The following is a 16,946-nucleotide window of genomic DNA, read 5'->3' on the forward strand; positions in this document are numbered from 1 at the left end:
TTAATAGTTCTTTATTGGGTGCCAGCATAGTCTGTACAGAGAAGCAACTAATCCCAAGTTAGTCTGTGTTATCAAGATAATAATTAGAGAAATGCATTTGTTTGCACTGGACATGTTCTGATATTTTATTGATCATGGTGGTCAGACATTGCCCTCGGTGGGGAAGAGGTATGAGAAGCGGACGTACAATGGCTGTAACACACTTTCACCGCAGAATTACCTGCTGGAGAACTTTCGATACCATCAGAGAACTTTGTTGATCAAATATTTTGGAGAGAATTTCCAGGCCAGAGAGGACTTTATCAACCTCGCTGTAAAACACACAAATCGGAGTATAAACAGTAACATTGGTCCCAATTTATAAACGGAACATTTGTCTCTCCATTCCCAGTTTATCATTCAACTATAAGACCCCATTTGGATATTGTGTTTGTGTGTTTTTTATTAAACAGAAAAATGTGAAGAATTGAAAAGTAATTTATTAGTAGTGTGCTTTTATCACATGGACCTTTGTTAATACGGTGCCTATTGGCATTCCACAAATCGCCATTTCTTAGTACATTCTATATTGAATTTAGTACGTGGCTGTTTGTAAGTATGTTCTCTAATGTTTAGCATGTGGCCATTTGTTAGTATGTTCTCTAGTGTTTTTGCTCGTGGCCATTTGTTAGTATGTTCTCTAATGTTTAGCACATGGCCATTTGTTAGTATGTTCTCTAATGTTTAGCACGTGGCCATGTTGTTAGTATGTTCTCTAGTGTTTAGCACGTGGCCATTTGTTAGTATGTTCTCTAGTGTTTTTGCTTGTGGCCATTTGTTAGTATGTTCTCTAATGTTTAGCACGTGGCCATTTGTTAGTATGTTCTCTAATGTTTAGCACGTGGCCATTTGTTAGTATGTTCTCTAGTGCTTAGCACGTGGCCATTTGCTTTGCCTTGTTACTATATATTACCCGTGCAGTCTCTTGCAGGACAGGACCAAAGTCTTGTTGAGATGGGGTAGATTCGTGGCACCAGACTTCACAGCTTCTAGGTCCAGAGAGTAGCTCCCTTTGAGATATTCGTGGGATACTGTGCTCAGCCCATTAGTAGGACTGAGAATTTCAAAGAAACAAAAAAAAAAAAGATGAAATTATTCATCACACGTTTTACTGGCCAAATAAAATGATCTAAGTTTTCTAATCTACTCCCTGTCTGTAATATAAAATATTTACATTTCCCCAAAGCTAGGGGAACGTGGAACCATATTAATTGTAGAAGTTACGTTTCAGACGGTGGTGGTGTCTGTAGGGTAAAACCACATTGACAGGAGGACAGAATATTTATTTATTTATAAAATATTTTACCAGGAAGGATACATTGAGATTTCTCTCGTTTTCAGGTATGTCCTGGGTCCACAAAACATTCCATTGTTACATTATGGTACAATAAAATACAAAAACAATATTAATACACCATATATACAAAATGTAACATAGAACAGGTAGGAAATATATAATCAACCATGACTGGTGCATTCTGTTTTGAGGTATGTAAAGAGGGATCTCTTAAAGGATTTTAGGCCTGGGGAAGATTTGAAAGTGTGCGGGAGGTCGTTCCATAATTGCGGTGCTCTGTAGGAAAAGGAGGATCGGGCTGCTTTATTTTTGTATTGAGGTAGACTAAGTAAAGTGCTGGTACTGGATCGGAGGTTATAGGAGGTGGAAACAGCCAGGGAGATCATTCTGCTCAGGTAGGGTGGGAGTTTCCCAGAAATGCTTTTATGCACAAGGCTGGAAAGATGAAAGGTGCGTCTGGATTCCAGCGACAGCCAGTTTAGTTATTTTAGCATTTCACAATGGCGGGTCCTGTAATTACATTGTAGCACAAATCGGCAGAACGAGTTATACAATGTGTTGAGTTTATTAAGGTGGGATTGCGGTGCAGGTGCATATACGACATCCCCATAATCCATGATTGGCATCAGCATTTGCTGTACAATATTTTCCTTTACTGTAGGGCTTAGGCAGGATTTGTTTCTGTACAGGGCACCTAGTTTTGGGTAAAGTTTAGATGCAAGTTTTTCTATGTGGAGACCAAAAGATAGATTGGGGTCTAACGACATACCCAGGTATTTGAAAGAGTGGACTGCGGTCAGTGTGCTATTTGAATTAGTTTTGATGGATAGGTGGGAATTATGTAATTTAGGTACTGTTCCAAAGATCATTGTTACAGTTTTGTCAGTGTTTAGGAAGAGTTTGTTTTTTGCAATCCACATTTCTACCTCTTTGAACTGGTCTTGGAGCACAGCCTTGAGCTGCAGTAGATTGGATTTGCTTGCTGTGACAAACTCCCCTGTTTCTGTGAGTTTGCCACGAGTTTTTGGAGGGGCCTGTTTGCTTGCCTCCTACCCTGTGACTATGGACCCTGCAATATACCTTGCCCAATACACTTTAAAAGGCTCCATTCATGTAATGGAAGTACTTTTGTACTCCACAACGAGAGACCGACCGCTGGCCCTAATTCCTGTAACTGTTTTGGGCATGAAGCCATGTTTGCAGCCGGTCAAAAAGAGACTTCCATGAAACTTTTGAACCCCTGCTATGATCTGGGTGATTTTTGGATATGTTGTTCACCCAGATCAGGGCTATCCGGGGACATTTTTGGGGACATGTTATGCTTTGGGGTACTTTCTGAACTTTGTGAAAATGTGTTTTTTCTGCCTGGAGATAATTGAGTTACTTACAGGACTTTACTCAATTATCTCCCAAGCAGAGGGGAGGGATTGTGTGCGGTACATGGGTGCGTCATAGACTGTATGTTTGTTTTGATTGGTTTGTGTCCTTTATGTTCCTGTGCTCCATCAGGTCCAGGGGGTGTTCCTTTGGCCTGAGGAATTGTATATAAGCCAACTCTATCATTCATAGAGACATTACGCTTGAACTTTGACCAAAATGAATCCCGAAAATGGTACATTTGGATGAGGTCAGCTGAGATCCAATTCATATGTGCTCCTTTTACTTTCACCTTACGAAGCAGGGCATGCAAATTCCAAAATTCAACTGCACAGTCTAGATCTCCGATATGGTTTAATCTGTGCCGTGGGAGGTTCTTGATGTCATAGAAACATAGAATGTGACGGCAGATAAGAACCATTCGGCCCAACTAGTCTGCCCAATTTTCTAAATACTTTCATTAGTCCCTGGCCTTATCTTATAGTTAGGATAGCCTTATGCCTATCCCACGCATGCTTAAACTCCTTTACTGTGTTAACCTCTACCACTTCAGCTGGAAGGCTATTCCATGCATCCACTACCCTCTCAGTAAAGTAATACTTCCTGATATTATTTTTAAACCTTTGCCCCTCTAATTTAAGACTATGTCCTCTTGTTGTGGTAGTTTTTCTTCGCTTAAATATAGTCTCCTCCTTTACTGTGTTGATTCCCTTTATGTATTTAAATGTTTCTATCATATCCCCCCTGTCTCATCTTTCCTCCAAGCTATACATGTTAAGATCCTTTAACCTTTCCTGGTAAGTTTTATCCTGCAATCCATGAACCAGTTTAGTAGCCCTTCTTTGAACTCTCTCTAAGGTATCAATATCCTTCTGAAGATACGGTCTCCAGTACTGCGTACAATACTCCAAGTGAGGTCTCACCAGTGTTCTGTACAATGGCATGATCACTTCCCTCTTTCTACTGCTAATACCTCTCCCTATACAACCCAGCATTCTGCTAGCATTTCCTGCTGCTCTATTACATTGTCTGCCTACCTTTAAGTCATCAGAAATAATCACCCCTAAATCCCTTTCCTCAGATGTTGAGGTTAGGACTCTATCAAATATTCTGTACTCTGCCCTTGGGTTTTTACGTCCAAGATGCATTATCTTGCACTTATCCACATTAAATGTCAGTTGCCACAACTCTGACCATTTTTCTAGTTTACCTAAATCATTTGCCATTTGGCTTATCCCTCCTGGAACATCAACCCTGTTACATATATTAGTATTATCAGCAAAAAGACATACCTTACCATCAAGACCTTCTGCAATATCACTAATAAAAATCTTAAAGAGAATGGGTCCAAGTACAGATCCCTGAGGTACCCCACTGGTGACAAGCCCAAGCTTCGAATATACTCCATTGACTACAACACTCTGTTGCCTGTCACTCAGCCACTGCCTTACCCATTCAACAATATTGGAATCCAAACTGAAATATTGCAGTTTATTGATAAGCCTTCTATGTGCAACAGTGTCAAAAACCTTACTGAAATCTAGGTAAGCAATGTCTACTGCACCACCCTGATCTATTAGTTTAGTTACCCAATCAAAAAAAAAAGAATCAATAAGATTAGCTTGGCATGATCTCCCTGAAGTAAACCCATGTTGTCTTTGATCTTGAAATCCATGTGATTTTAGATGTTCAACAATCCTATCCTTTAACATGGTTTCCATCACTTTTCCCCACTACTGGAGTAAGACTTACTGGCCTATAGTTGCCGGACTCCTCCCTACTACCTTTCTTGTGAATGGGCACAACATTCGCTAACTTCCAATCTTCTGGGACTACTCCTGTTAATGATTGGTTAAATAAATTGGTTAATTGTTTTGCTAGTACACCGCTAAGCTCTTTTAATAACTTTGGGTGTATTCCATCAGGTCCCATTGACTTATTTGTCTTTACTTTTGACAGTTGAAATAAAACCTCTTCCTCTGTAAACTCACATGTAAATGTCATTAAGAAAGGATTCAAGATTAAATTTTTTTGAAGGACCTGGTGATTTTAACCTTGGGAGAGGATTTAATAGCCTTTATTTTGCGCACGCAGTACACTAAACAGTGGTCACTGAAAGTGTTTGGGAGAACACCGGCCTCCTGGATTCTATCAGGAGAAGTGGAGAGAATCCAATCGAGCAGGGTATGGTTATGGCTTTTAATGTTTATGCGAGTTGGGGAGGAGATTAATTGCGTTAGCTGCAAAGTCTTAAGCATGTGTGCAAGAACTATTCTTTTTAGGATTCAGCCAATCAATATTAAAATCTCCAAAGACCAACGGTTCACTTTTTGGGTTTTGAGCTATGGTTTCACTAAGGAGATGGGCTATGTCAGAAATGGAATGCACAGGGGAGCTAGGTGGGCGGTAGATTCCTGCAACAATGATTGAATTACTGCACGGGATCTCAATTGTGCCAGAGAGGAAATCAAAGGTGACAGGAGGACTAAGGTTTTGTAAAGGAGTACATTTTATGGACCTGTCCACATAAATAGCAATGCCTCCTCCTCTCTCTGTCATGTCTAAAACATAAATACCCCTGTATTGCAATGGCGGTGTCTGGTATTTCAGTTGTTAACCATGATTCTGAGAGCACAATGATTTTTGGTTTGTAATGGGAACACCAGGCTTGCAGTGCATCCAGTTTAGGGAGTAAGCTACGGATGTTGCAGTGCACAAAAGAGAGGCCTTTTGTTAGTGGGGAGACAAGAACTGGAATTAGCTGGAGGACCAGGGTTAGACTCCACATCATTTGCAAGTGCAAGTAACATAAGGAATAGGAATTTGCACCTGTCATTTCAGGAGAATGAAAGTTGTGTGGGAGACTATCTATAAATGGGGGAATGGGCTTGTGGTGCGTGGGTGGGCGGAAAACTGTCCTCAAGTAGGTGACCTGTTGCATATGGCAGTACATGTTAAAGATATATTAGATCAGATGGGCCTGCAATAAAACTAAGGAATGGGGAAGATCCATCTGTGGACATTTGAGGTAAGGGTAATTCAAGCAAAAACAAAGGGGAAGATCAGAAATCACAGAGAATAAGACAGAAGCTTCCATGTAGGGAAATAAAACCATTAAACAAAAACACAAGAAAGATATATGGGCCTGAGCTGGTTAAACTAACTTCTAACATAAAGGTGATACAATGAGCAATGTGCCAGGGGTAAGTAAAGTATGACTAGCACAGGCTGTAGTTACAAAGGCATGGAAATATCTACATTGAAAATAAAAAAATTAAAATAATAATCACTAACTATAAAAACACACACACCAGAAATAACAGGGCATGTAAAATATAATGAAATGCCGGTCCTCTAGTGGCGACCTGTTGCTTAGGGGAGTGGAGCAGCTGATGCAAGTCTGGGGCTGGATACATTTTAAGTCAGGCTGTTTCTATTTGTGCAATAATGTGAAATTAGAAATGATCAGACTGATTCGGGAAAGGGGACAAATGTCCAGACGATGCCACACATACCAAGGCATACAGGCAAATGTGCAGCTTCAGATTTCCAGTAACACAGATCTTGAAAATGGAATAAAAATCATTAAATGGTGAAAGGATTGTCAACATCAACTGATCTTTAAAGGTCTCCGGTCTGACATGTTTGCAATTCATCCAAAGCTACACATTGGTCAGACCCCACACGGGGAACCCTCCACGATAAAATAAAATGTCAGTACCTTTATTTCTTCATTGTAAAAATATATAAGCTGGACATCCATTGGGACCACTGTCTAACGTGTTGTGTATCAGCACTTCATGTGGTCCCAGCTTCCTGTTACATAATATAAATAAAATCACCCAGTAACATGTCCCAGAAACCTGACAATACCTTTCTGCAATAGTGGCATCCTGCCCGCAGGAGACCATGCTCTGCCCCACACCGGGCGAACAGAGTCCAGAGGCTGAGCGTGGTGGCAACGGCGGCTTCTCATCTTCCCCATCTGAAACCACAAAACATTAACCATGAACATCCACAAATCTATTGCCAACTCTTATATGGATAGGGTAGGTCACTGGGGCAAGAGTAAAGTACCAGGGTGAGAAAGGGTAAAGCCTGATCACTGAGGGGGGAGAAAGGGTAAAGCCTGATCACTGAGGGGGGAGAAAGGGTAAAGCCTGATCACTGAGGGGGGGAGAAAGGGTAAAGCCTGATCACTGGGGTAGAGGGGGTGCGGGGAGATGGGTAAAGCCTGATCACTGGGTTGGGGAGGGGGGGGTAAAGCCTGATCACTGGGGGATACAGTGTAATGCGCTCACTGGGGGATACAGTGTAATGTGCGTTCAATGGGGGGATACAGTGTAATGTGCGTTCAATGGGGGGATACAGTGTAATGTGAGCTCACTGGGGGGATACAGTGTAATATGAGCTCACTGGGGGATACAGTGTAATATGAGCTCACTGGGGGATACAGTGTAATGTGCGCTCACTGGGGGGATACAGTGTAATGTGCGCTCACTGGGGGGATACAGTGTAATGTGCGCTCACTGGGGGGATACAGTGTAATGTGCGCTCACTGGGGGGATACAGTGTAATGTGCGCTCACTGGGGGGATATAGTGTAATGTGAGCTCACTGGGGGGATACAGTGTAATGTGAGCTCACTGGGGGGATACAGTGTAATGTGAGCTCACTGGGGGGATACAGTGTAATGTGAGCTCACTGGGGGGATACAGTGTAATGTGAGCTCACTGGGGGATACAGTGTAATGTGAGCTCACTGGGGGATACAGTGTAATGTGCGCTCACTGGGGGATACAGTGTAATGTAAGCTCACTGGGGGATACAGTGTAATGTAAGCTCACTGGGGGATACAGTGTAAGCTAAGTGGAGGATACAGTGTAATGTGCGCTCACTGGGGGGATACAGTGTAATGTAAGCTCACTGGGGGATACAGTGTAATGTGCGCTCACTGGGGGATACAGTGTAATGTAAGCTCACTGGGGGATACAGTGTAATGTAAGCTCACTGGGGGATACAGTGTAAGCTAAGTGGAGGATACAGTGTAATGTGCGCTCACTGGGGGGATACAGTGTAAGCTAAGTGGAGGATACAGTGTAATGTGCGCTCACTGGGGGGATACAGTGTAATGTAAGCTCACTGGGCCTGATCACTGGCAGTGAATTGGTTACACAGAGGAAGTCACAAATATATTTGTAAAAGCAGAAGAAGGAATTGCTTGTTCAGCACGAATTTCAGACATAAGCTATTTTTAGCTGATTTAAAATATTAGAAAAACAGAAGGAAGGAAATGAGAACTTAAAGGCACATTAGCTGCTACAGCGTGAGAAACACATTACAATGACAGACACACAGCCCACGGTTCCTCGACAGACACACAGCCTGCTTTTCCCCGACAGACACACAGCCCGCCATTTCCCGACAGACACACAGCCCGCCATTTCCCGACAGACACACAGCCCGCCATTCCCCGACAGACACACAGCCCGCCATTCCCCGACAGACACACAGCCCGCCATTCCCCGACAGACACACAGCCCGCCATTCCCCGACAGACACACAGCCCGCCATTCCCCGACAGACACACAGCCCGCCATTCCCCGACAGACACACAGTCCGCCATTCCCCGACAGACACACAGCCCGCCATTCCCCGACAGACACACAGCCCGCCATTCCCCGACAGACACACAGCCCGCCATTCCCCGACAGACACACAGTCCGCCATTCCCCGACAGACACACAGTCTGCCATTCCCCGACAGATACACAGCCCGCCATTCCCCGACAGACACACAGCCCGCCATTCCCCGACAGACACACAGCCCGCCATTCCCCGACAGACACACAGCCCGCCATTCCCCGACAGACACACAGCTCGCCATTCCCCGACAGACACACAGTCCGCCATTCCCCGACAGACACACAGCCCGCTATTTCCTGACAGACACACGGCCCGCAATTTCCTGTCAGATATACAGCCCTCATCATTCCCTGACGAACACAAAGCCCTGGTAACCCCGTTAAAGTAAAACAGTTCTGGCACTCCCTCACAGCTCCATCATTTCGATTACAGGCAACCAGCCATTTCCTCACGGTTACAAAGCCTCAGCATCCCATTACAGGCACACAGTGCCTCCATTCCCACAAACACTCAGCCATTCATGATAACTTGCTGAGCAGAGATTTTAGGATACATATGGATCCTTGGCATATGAAGGTACCCGAGTAGTCTCGGTCCTCAGCGTAATCCTTTTCTTTTTCTCGTTCCACCGGGTACAGCAAGGTACACACCATGCCCTGGTTAGGCTGCAGATACAGAGCAATCAGTTCCCCAAGTTTCTTGAACCGTCGCACCTGGACTCCCTGAGACGTCTGCAAAAGGTGAGAAGACATTATTAATGGTCAGACATCGCCCTATGGGAACTCCAAACACATTGCGATCATATTCAGCAGCACAGTACAATAGATGAACTAGAGTTACTAGTAAAGTCAACCAGACAAGCTCAGGGACAAAGTGTATACAAAGAGCTTCACTGGCTGGATCTCCGTTCAAATACAGCTTTCCCTCTCCCTATTTACATTTTTATTGGTCTGTTAATATTGTACGTTTCCTGAATTGTACAGCGCTGCGGAATAGGTTGGTGCTTTATGAATGTCAGTAACAATAATGATAATATTGGAGGTGGTGAACCCCAGCCCAGCTGTAGGGAGAGGCAATGTAGCAGTGCAGTGGGGGGCAATTTAGCTGTGCGGTCGGGGAAAGTAGCTGTGCGGTGGGGGTGAATGTAGCTGTGCGGTGGGGGGGAATATAGCTGTGCGGTGGGGGGGAATATAGCTGTGCGGTGGGGGGGAATGTAGCTGTGCGGTGGGGGGCAATGTAGCTGTGCGGTGGGGGGCAATGTAGCTGTGCGGTGGGGGGCAATGTAGCTGTGCGGTGGGGGGGAATGTAGCTGTGCGGTGGGGGGGAATGGAGCTGTACGGTGGGGGGGAATGGAGCTGTACGGTGGGGGGGGAATGGAGCTGTACGGTGGGGGGGAACGGAGCTGTACGGTGGGGGGGAACGGAGCTGTACGGTGGGGGGGGGAATGTAGCTGTGCGGTGGGGGGGGAATGTAGCTGTGCGGTGGGGGGGAATATAGCTGTACGGTGGGGGGGAATGGAGCTGTACGGTGGGGGGGAATGGAGCTGTACGGTGGGGGGGAATGGAGCTGTACGGTGGGGGGGGAATGGAGCTGTACGGTGGGGGGGAATGGAGCTGTACGGTGGGGGGGGAATGTAGCTGTGCGGTGGGGGGGGAATGTAGCTGTGCGGTGGGGGGGGGAATGTAGCAGTGCGGTGGGGGGAATGTAGCTGTGCGGTGGGGGGCAATGTAGCTGTGCGGTGGGGGGGAATGTAGCAGTGCGGTGGGGGGAATGTAGCAGTGCGGTGGGGAGAATGTAGCTGTGCGGTGGGGGCAATGTAGCTGTGCGGTGGGGGCAATGTAGATGTGCGGTGGGGGGCAATGTAGCTGTGCGGTGGGGGGGGAATGTAGCTGTGCGGTGGGGGGGTAATGTAGCTGTGCGGTGGGGGGAATGTAGCTGTGCGGTGGGGGGAATGTAGCTGTACGGTGGGGGGGGATGGAGCTGTACGGTGGGGGGGGATGGAGCTGTACGGTGGGGGGGGAATGGAGCTGTACGTGGGGGGGGAATGTAGCTGTGCGGTGGGGGGGAATGTAGCAGTGCGGTGGGGGGAATGTAGCAGTGCGGTGGGGGGAATGTAGCTGTGCGGTGGGGGCAATGTAGCTGTGCGGTGGGGGGCAATGTAGCTGTGCGGTGGGGGGCAATGTAGCTGTGCGGTGGGGGGTAATGTAGCTGTGCGGTGGGGGGGTAATGTAGCTGTGCGGTGGGGGAATGTAGCTGTGCGGTGGGGGGAATGTAGCTGTGCGGTGGGGGGAATGTAGCTGTGCGGTGGGGGAATGTAGCTGTGCGGTGGGGGGAATGTAGCTGTGCGGTGGGGGGAATGTAGCTGTGCGGTGGGGGGTGTAGCAGTGCGGTGGGGGGTGTAGCAGTGCGGTGGGGGGTGTAGCAGTGCGGTGGGGGGTGTAGCTGTGCAGTGGGGGGGTGTAGCTGTGCAGTGGGGTGGATGTAGCTGTGCGGTGGGGGGGATATAGCTGTGCGGTGGGGGGGCAATGTAGCTGTGCGGTGGGGGGAATGTAGCTGTGCGGTGGGGGGGAATGTAGCTGTGCGGTGGGGGGGAATGTAGCTGTGCGGTGGGGGGGAATGTAGCACTTCGGTGGGGGGAATGCAGCTGTGCGATGGGGGGAATGTAGTGGGGAGCAGACACAGGAGAGATTTTGAAGGACACAGATGGTGAGGGTACTAATACAGGGCTAGCACGCAGGCACTATCCGTGGATTACACAATATTCCCATTGTCTGATAAAAGATACATTCAAGTTATGCAAACACAATCTACTAAAAAGAAACTAAATACAATTTAATTATTAACTGAAACAAACAAGATAAATAATAATCATGGAAATGTCATGTCATATCAGAAACATTGAGGAACAGAAAGAACGGAGGGGAGGGTATTTTAACCAAAAGTGTTTCAGTTTATCTCATCAGGTCCAGTGAGGTGAGCAACACATTGATTATAACACTAAAATTAATTCACCAAAACAAATGCGATCCTATCGGGCAGTCTCAAGAACCAGTACCCCCCGCTTTGTGCCTCCCACTTTCCAAGCAGTAGGTTTCCCTAGTTTGGATGGGCAGTCCCTATTTATTTTTTTTTTTTTTGTCAATCTTTGTTTTTATTGAGGCAAAAGATGGATCATTACAGAAAGTAAAACAAGGGGTTAATGCATTAAAAATACACGTTATGCATAACTGGTTTATACAAGGGTTGCATGTACTCCAGAGAATAACGGCCTCTTTTTTGTTTTTTTTTTCTTGTTAAATGAAAGTTTCAACAATATTTGTAGTGGTTAAGAAACACGCTATAACATAGTGGTCAAGCTAGGCAGTCGTGGTAGTTAACTTTAACTAGTGTACATGTTAACACGCTAAACTAGGTATGTACACGATAGAAGTTTTTTCCTGTGAAGGTGTTTAGCACTGCGTTAGGAGAGACAAAAAGGTAAAACAACCGGCATTTACATCACAGCAATAGAAATGTTGCATGGTGGGTTGTGTAGCCATGGATTTGTGGTTCAGTTGGTGTCATTTATGTGGATATGTGCTCTGTGGTACTAAAAATTCTGGGTGTAGCTTGTCTAGGTCTGGCTTGTTGGACTTGCTTACTAGTGCAACATGTATTCTAGTGTGATCTTTAACGCTCTGTTACATATCTATGCATGGGAACATGCTAATCTGGGTGTAAGCTAGGAATACATCAGTTATAGGCACATATTAATTATAGGCTTATTGTAAATATAGGCACACATCTCGCTGGGAGGTTTTCCAGGCATCTTGGTTTAAGATTGCGTGGAATGTCTCTGTTCCCTGCTCGCGTGGCGAACGATTGTACCCGGCGGCGTTCAACCAACCCCACTTGCGGGCCATGCTGGGGGTATTTCCTCTTGTCTTCTGTCTCCTAGGTCGTAGCTCAGTTTATGATAGTGTCCCCATGGGTATATAGGGTGACTGGTGTGGTGGCATCTGGGCCGCCCAAAGCGTCCAGCCCGGGTTTTTACGGGGGTCACTTCCCAGTGTCCAAGGGTCCCTTTACCATGTTTGGAGGGACCGTGGGCCCTACGGAGCTCTGCTGCCCCGAAGCCCCTCCGGGTATGTGGACGGTGGGTCGGACCATGGTCCTGTATGACTCCCTGCCCAGGAGAAGGTTTATTGCTCCGAGTAGTCGCTGGGATTCGCGGGTTGTTGTGCAGGGGTGAGCGGTGTCGTTGGCTCTGTGCGCGCCGAGATTGTTTTGCCGCGGCCATTTTACTCCCTCCTCGTGGTGGCTTTATTATCTGGGTTTCGTCTTTCATTTCCGCGCGTTTTTGCATGCGTTTTTCTAGCTTATGCCAGAATTCTGTAAAGAGTGCATCTAACCTTGCTGTGTAATCCACATAGCCTGTCTGACAATCTTCTGGTTGCTCCGTGCTCTCCCTGGGTTGATTCAGTGCTTTTGCAGCTGTAGTTCCTGGGGCACTCGGAGTCTGTTGGGTTTCACGCTTTAGTGTGGGGTTGTTCGTCCCCAGCGAGTACCGGGATATCCCCCACCGGTCCGGGGGGGGGGGGTAGCAGGGCTGTTTCAGATTCTCGCTTGTGAGCGTACCCCCCGTCGGGAGATCGTCCGTCTCCCCCTGACTTCAGGCTCCGCTCTAGTTAAGGCCGCATGGGCGGATCAGGCAGTTTCGTGGCGTTTCTGTTCAGGACGGGCATCATCCTGATCCCCGGTCGGTACTGCATCGCTTGCCGTGCACCGTGAGCTGCTGGCGGTGATTCTATTAATCAGTATCAGTGTGTTTGGTTCTCCAGTGCTGGAGCTCTCATGAAGTGCGACCGGCCATCTTGGCTGTCAAGACCCGCCCCCCGGCAGTCCCTATTTTGATTCTTAAGTCCCTAGGAGCATCTTTTCTATATTAATGAGTCTACTTAGCTTTAATCTGTTCCCGACTACACTTCCAGCATTACAATTGTCTTTCATAGTGGGGACCTGTTACTGACCTCAGTCTACGTTAGTGGGGACCTGTTACTGACCTCAATCTACGTTAGTGGGAACCTTTTCCTAAACTGTTACGGACCTCAGTCTACGTTGTGGGAACCTGTTATTGACCTCAGTCTACGTTAGTGGGAACCGGTTACTGACCTCAGTCTACGTTAGTGGGAACCGGTTACTGACCTCAGTCTACGTTAGTGGGAACCGGTTACTGACCTCAGTCTACGTTAGTGGGAACCTGTTACTGACCTCAGTCTACGTTAGTGGGAACCGGTTACTGACCTCAATCTACGTTAGTGGGAACCGGTTACTGACCTCAGTCTACGTTAGTGGGAACCTGTTACTGACCTCAGTCTACGTTAGTGGGAACCGGTTACTGACCTCAATCTACGTTAGTGGGAACCGGTTACTGACCTCAGTCTACGTTAGTGGGAACCGGTTACTGACCTCAGTCTACGTTAGTGGGAACCTGTTACTGACCTCAGTCTACGTTAGTGGGAACCTGTTACTGACCTCAGTCTACGTTAGTGGGAACCGGTTACTGACCTCAGTCTACGTTAGTGGGAACCGGTTACTGACCTCAATCTACGTTAGTGGGAACCGGTTACTGACCTCAGTCTACGTTAGTGGGAACCGGTTACTGACCTCAGTCTACGTTAGTGGGAACCGGTTACTGACCTCAGTCTATGTTAGTGGGAACCGGTTACTGACCTCAGTCTACGTTAGTGGGAACCGGTTACTGACCTCAGTCTACGTTAGTGGGAACCGGTTACTGACCTCAGTCTACGTTAGTGGGAACCGGTTACTGACCTCAGTCTACGTTAGTGGGAACCGGTTACTGACCTCAGTCTACGTTAGTGGGAAACGGTTACTGACCTCAGTCTACGTTAGTGGGAACCGGTTACTGACCTCAGTCTACGTTAGTGAGAACAGGTACCTGACCTCAGTCTACGTTAGTGGGAACCGGTTACTGACCTCAGTCTATGTTAGTGGGAACCGGTTACTGACCTCAGTCTACGTTAGTGGGAACCGGTTACTGACCTCAGTCTACGTTAGTGGGAACCGGTTACTGACCTCAGTCTACGTTAGTGGGAACCGGTTACTGACCTCAGTCTACGTTAGTGGGAACCGGTTACTGACCTCAGTCTACGTTAGTGGGAACCGGTTACTGACCTCAGTCTACGTTAGTGGGAACCGGTTACTGACCTCAGTCTACGTTAGTGGGAACCGGTTACTGACCTCAGTCTACGTTAGTGGGAACCGGTTACTGACCTCAGTCTACGTTAGTGGGAACCGGTTACTGACCTCAGTCTACGTTAGTGGGAACCGGTTACTGACCTCAGTCTACGTTAGTGGGAACCGGTTACTGACCTCAGTCTACGTTAGTGGGAACCGGTTACTGACCTCAGTCTACGTTAGTGGGAACCGGTTACTGACCTCAGTCTACGTTAGTGGGAACCGGTTACTGACCTCAGTCTACGTTAGTGGGAACCGGTTACTGACCTCAGTCTACGTTAGTGGGAACCGGTTACTGACCTCAGTCTACGTTAGTGGGAACCGGTTACTGACCTCAGTCTACGTTAGTGGGAACCGGTTACTGACCTCAGTCTACGTTAGTGTGAACCTGTTATTGACCTCAGTCTACGTTAGTGGGAGCATGTTTCTGACCTCAATCTACGTTAGCAGGAGCCTCGGTCTACGTTAGTGAGAACAGGTACCTGACCTCAGTCTGCGTTAGTGGGCCCTGCTGCTCACCTCAGTCTACGTTAGTGGAAACCTGTTACTGATCTCAGTTTATGTTAGTGGGAACATGCTGCTGACCTCAGTCTATGTTAGTGGGAACATGCTGCTGACCTCAGTCTATGTTAGTGGGAACATGCTGCTGACCTCAGTCTATGTATAAAGCTCAGTCAAATCTCACTCAGCCGGCCCTCTATATAGTGTCAGTACACACACAGCCAGTCCCTGGTTATTATATTTAATATTTATAAAGCTCAGTCAGAGCCAGGTCTTGTATATAGTGTCAGTATACACACAGCCAGTCCCTGGTTATTATATTTAATATTTATAAAGCTCAGTCAGAGCCAGGCCCTGTATATAGTGTCAGTATACACACAGCCAGTCCCTGGTTATCATATTTAATATTTATAAAGCTCAGTCAGAGCCGGCCCTGTATATAGTGTCAGTATACACACAGCCAGTCCCTGGTTATTATATTTAATATTTATAAAGCTCAGTCAGAGCCGGGCCCTGTATATAGTGTCAGTATACACACAGCCAGTCCCTGGTTATTATATTTAATATTTATAAAGCTCAGTCAGAGCCAGGCCCTGTATATAGTGTCAGTATACACACAGCCAGTCCCTGGTTATTATATTTAATATTTATAAAGCTCAGTCAGAGCCGGGCCCTGTATATAGTGTCAGTATACACACAGCCAGTCCCTGGTTATTATATTTAATATTTATAAAGCTCAGTCAGAGCCGGGCCCTGTATATAGTGTCAGTATACACACAGCCAGTCCCTGGTTATTATATTTAATATTTATAAAGCTCAGTCAGAGCCGGGCCCTGTATATAGTGTCAGTATACACACAGCCAGTCCCTGGTTATTATATTAAATATTTATAAAGCTCAGTCAGAGCCGGCCCTGTATATAGTGTCAGTATACACACAGCCAGTCCCTGGTTATTATATTTAATATTTATAAAGCTCAGTCAGAGCCGGGCCCTGTATATAGTGTCAGTATACACACAGCCAGTCCCTGGTTATTATATTTAATATTTATAAAGCTCAGTCAGAGCCGGGCCCTGTATATAGTGTCAGTATACACACAGCCAGTCCCTGGTTATTATATTTAATATTTATAAAGCTCAGTCAGAGCCGGCCCTGTATATAGTGTCAGTATACACACAGCCAGTCCCTGGTTATTATATTTAATATTTATAAAGCTCAGTCAGAGCCGGGCCCTGTATATAGTGTCAGTATACACACAGTCAGTCCCTGGTTATTATATTTAATATTTATAAAGCTCAGTCAGAGCCGGGCCCTGTATATAGTGTCAGTATACACACAGCCAGTCCCTGGTTATTATATTTAATATTTATAAAGCTCAGTCAGAGCCGGGCCCTGTATATAGTGTCAGTATACACACAGCCAGTCCCTGGTTATTATATTTAATATTTATAAAGCTCAGTCAGAGCCGGCCCTGTATATAGTGTCAGTATACACACAGCCAGTCCCTGGTTATTATATTTAATATTTATAAAGCTCTGTCAGAGCCAGGCCCTGTATATAGTGTCAGTATACACACAGCCAGTCCCTGGTTATTATATTTAATATTTATAAAGCTCAGTCAGAGCCGGGCCCTGTATATAGTGTCAGTATACACACAGCCAGTCCCTGGTTATTATATTTAATATTTATAAAGCTCAGTCAGAGCCAGGTCCTGTATATAGTGTCAGTATACACACAGCCAGTCCCTGGTTATTATATTTAATATTTATAAAGCTCAGTCAGAGCCAGGCCCTGTATATAGTGTCAGTATACACACAGCCAGTCCCTGGTTATTATATTTAATATTTATAAAG

At 46.3% G+C, this 16,946-nt stretch overlaps 2 protein-coding genes across 3 annotated transcripts in view; one reads left to right on the plus strand and one right to left on the minus strand.

Annotated features, from left to right (window-relative positions):
• The window catches only part of CLPB (ClpB family mitochondrial disaggregase), a 476,081-nt gene that overhangs the window by 297,576 nt on the left and 161,559 nt on the right, over positions 1-16,946 (plus strand). The window lies entirely within an intron of this gene.
• Positions 1-16,946, minus strand: part of INPPL1 (inositol polyphosphate phosphatase like 1) — a 122,441-nt gene that overhangs the window by 61,191 nt on the left and 44,304 nt on the right. For both annotated transcript variants that reach the window (XM_063432767.1, XM_063432776.1), the window contains 4 exons: positions 8,937-9,087; positions 6,587-6,698; positions 953-1,093; positions 221-311 (listed from right to left, as the gene is read on the minus strand). In XM_063432767.1, coding sequence (XP_063288837.1) covers positions 221-311; positions 953-1,093; positions 6,587-6,698; positions 8,937-9,087 — 495 coding nt within the window. The remainder of the gene's footprint in view (positions 1-220; positions 312-952; positions 1,094-6,586; positions 6,699-8,936; positions 9,088-16,946) is intronic.

The sequence above is a fragment of the Pelobates fuscus genome, chromosome 1 (genome assembly GCF_036172605.1).
Source record: "Pelobates fuscus isolate aPelFus1 chromosome 1, aPelFus1.pri, whole genome shotgun sequence".
In the NCBI taxonomy this organism is placed as follows: Eukaryota; Metazoa; Chordata; class Amphibia; order Anura; family Pelobatidae; genus Pelobates; species Pelobates fuscus.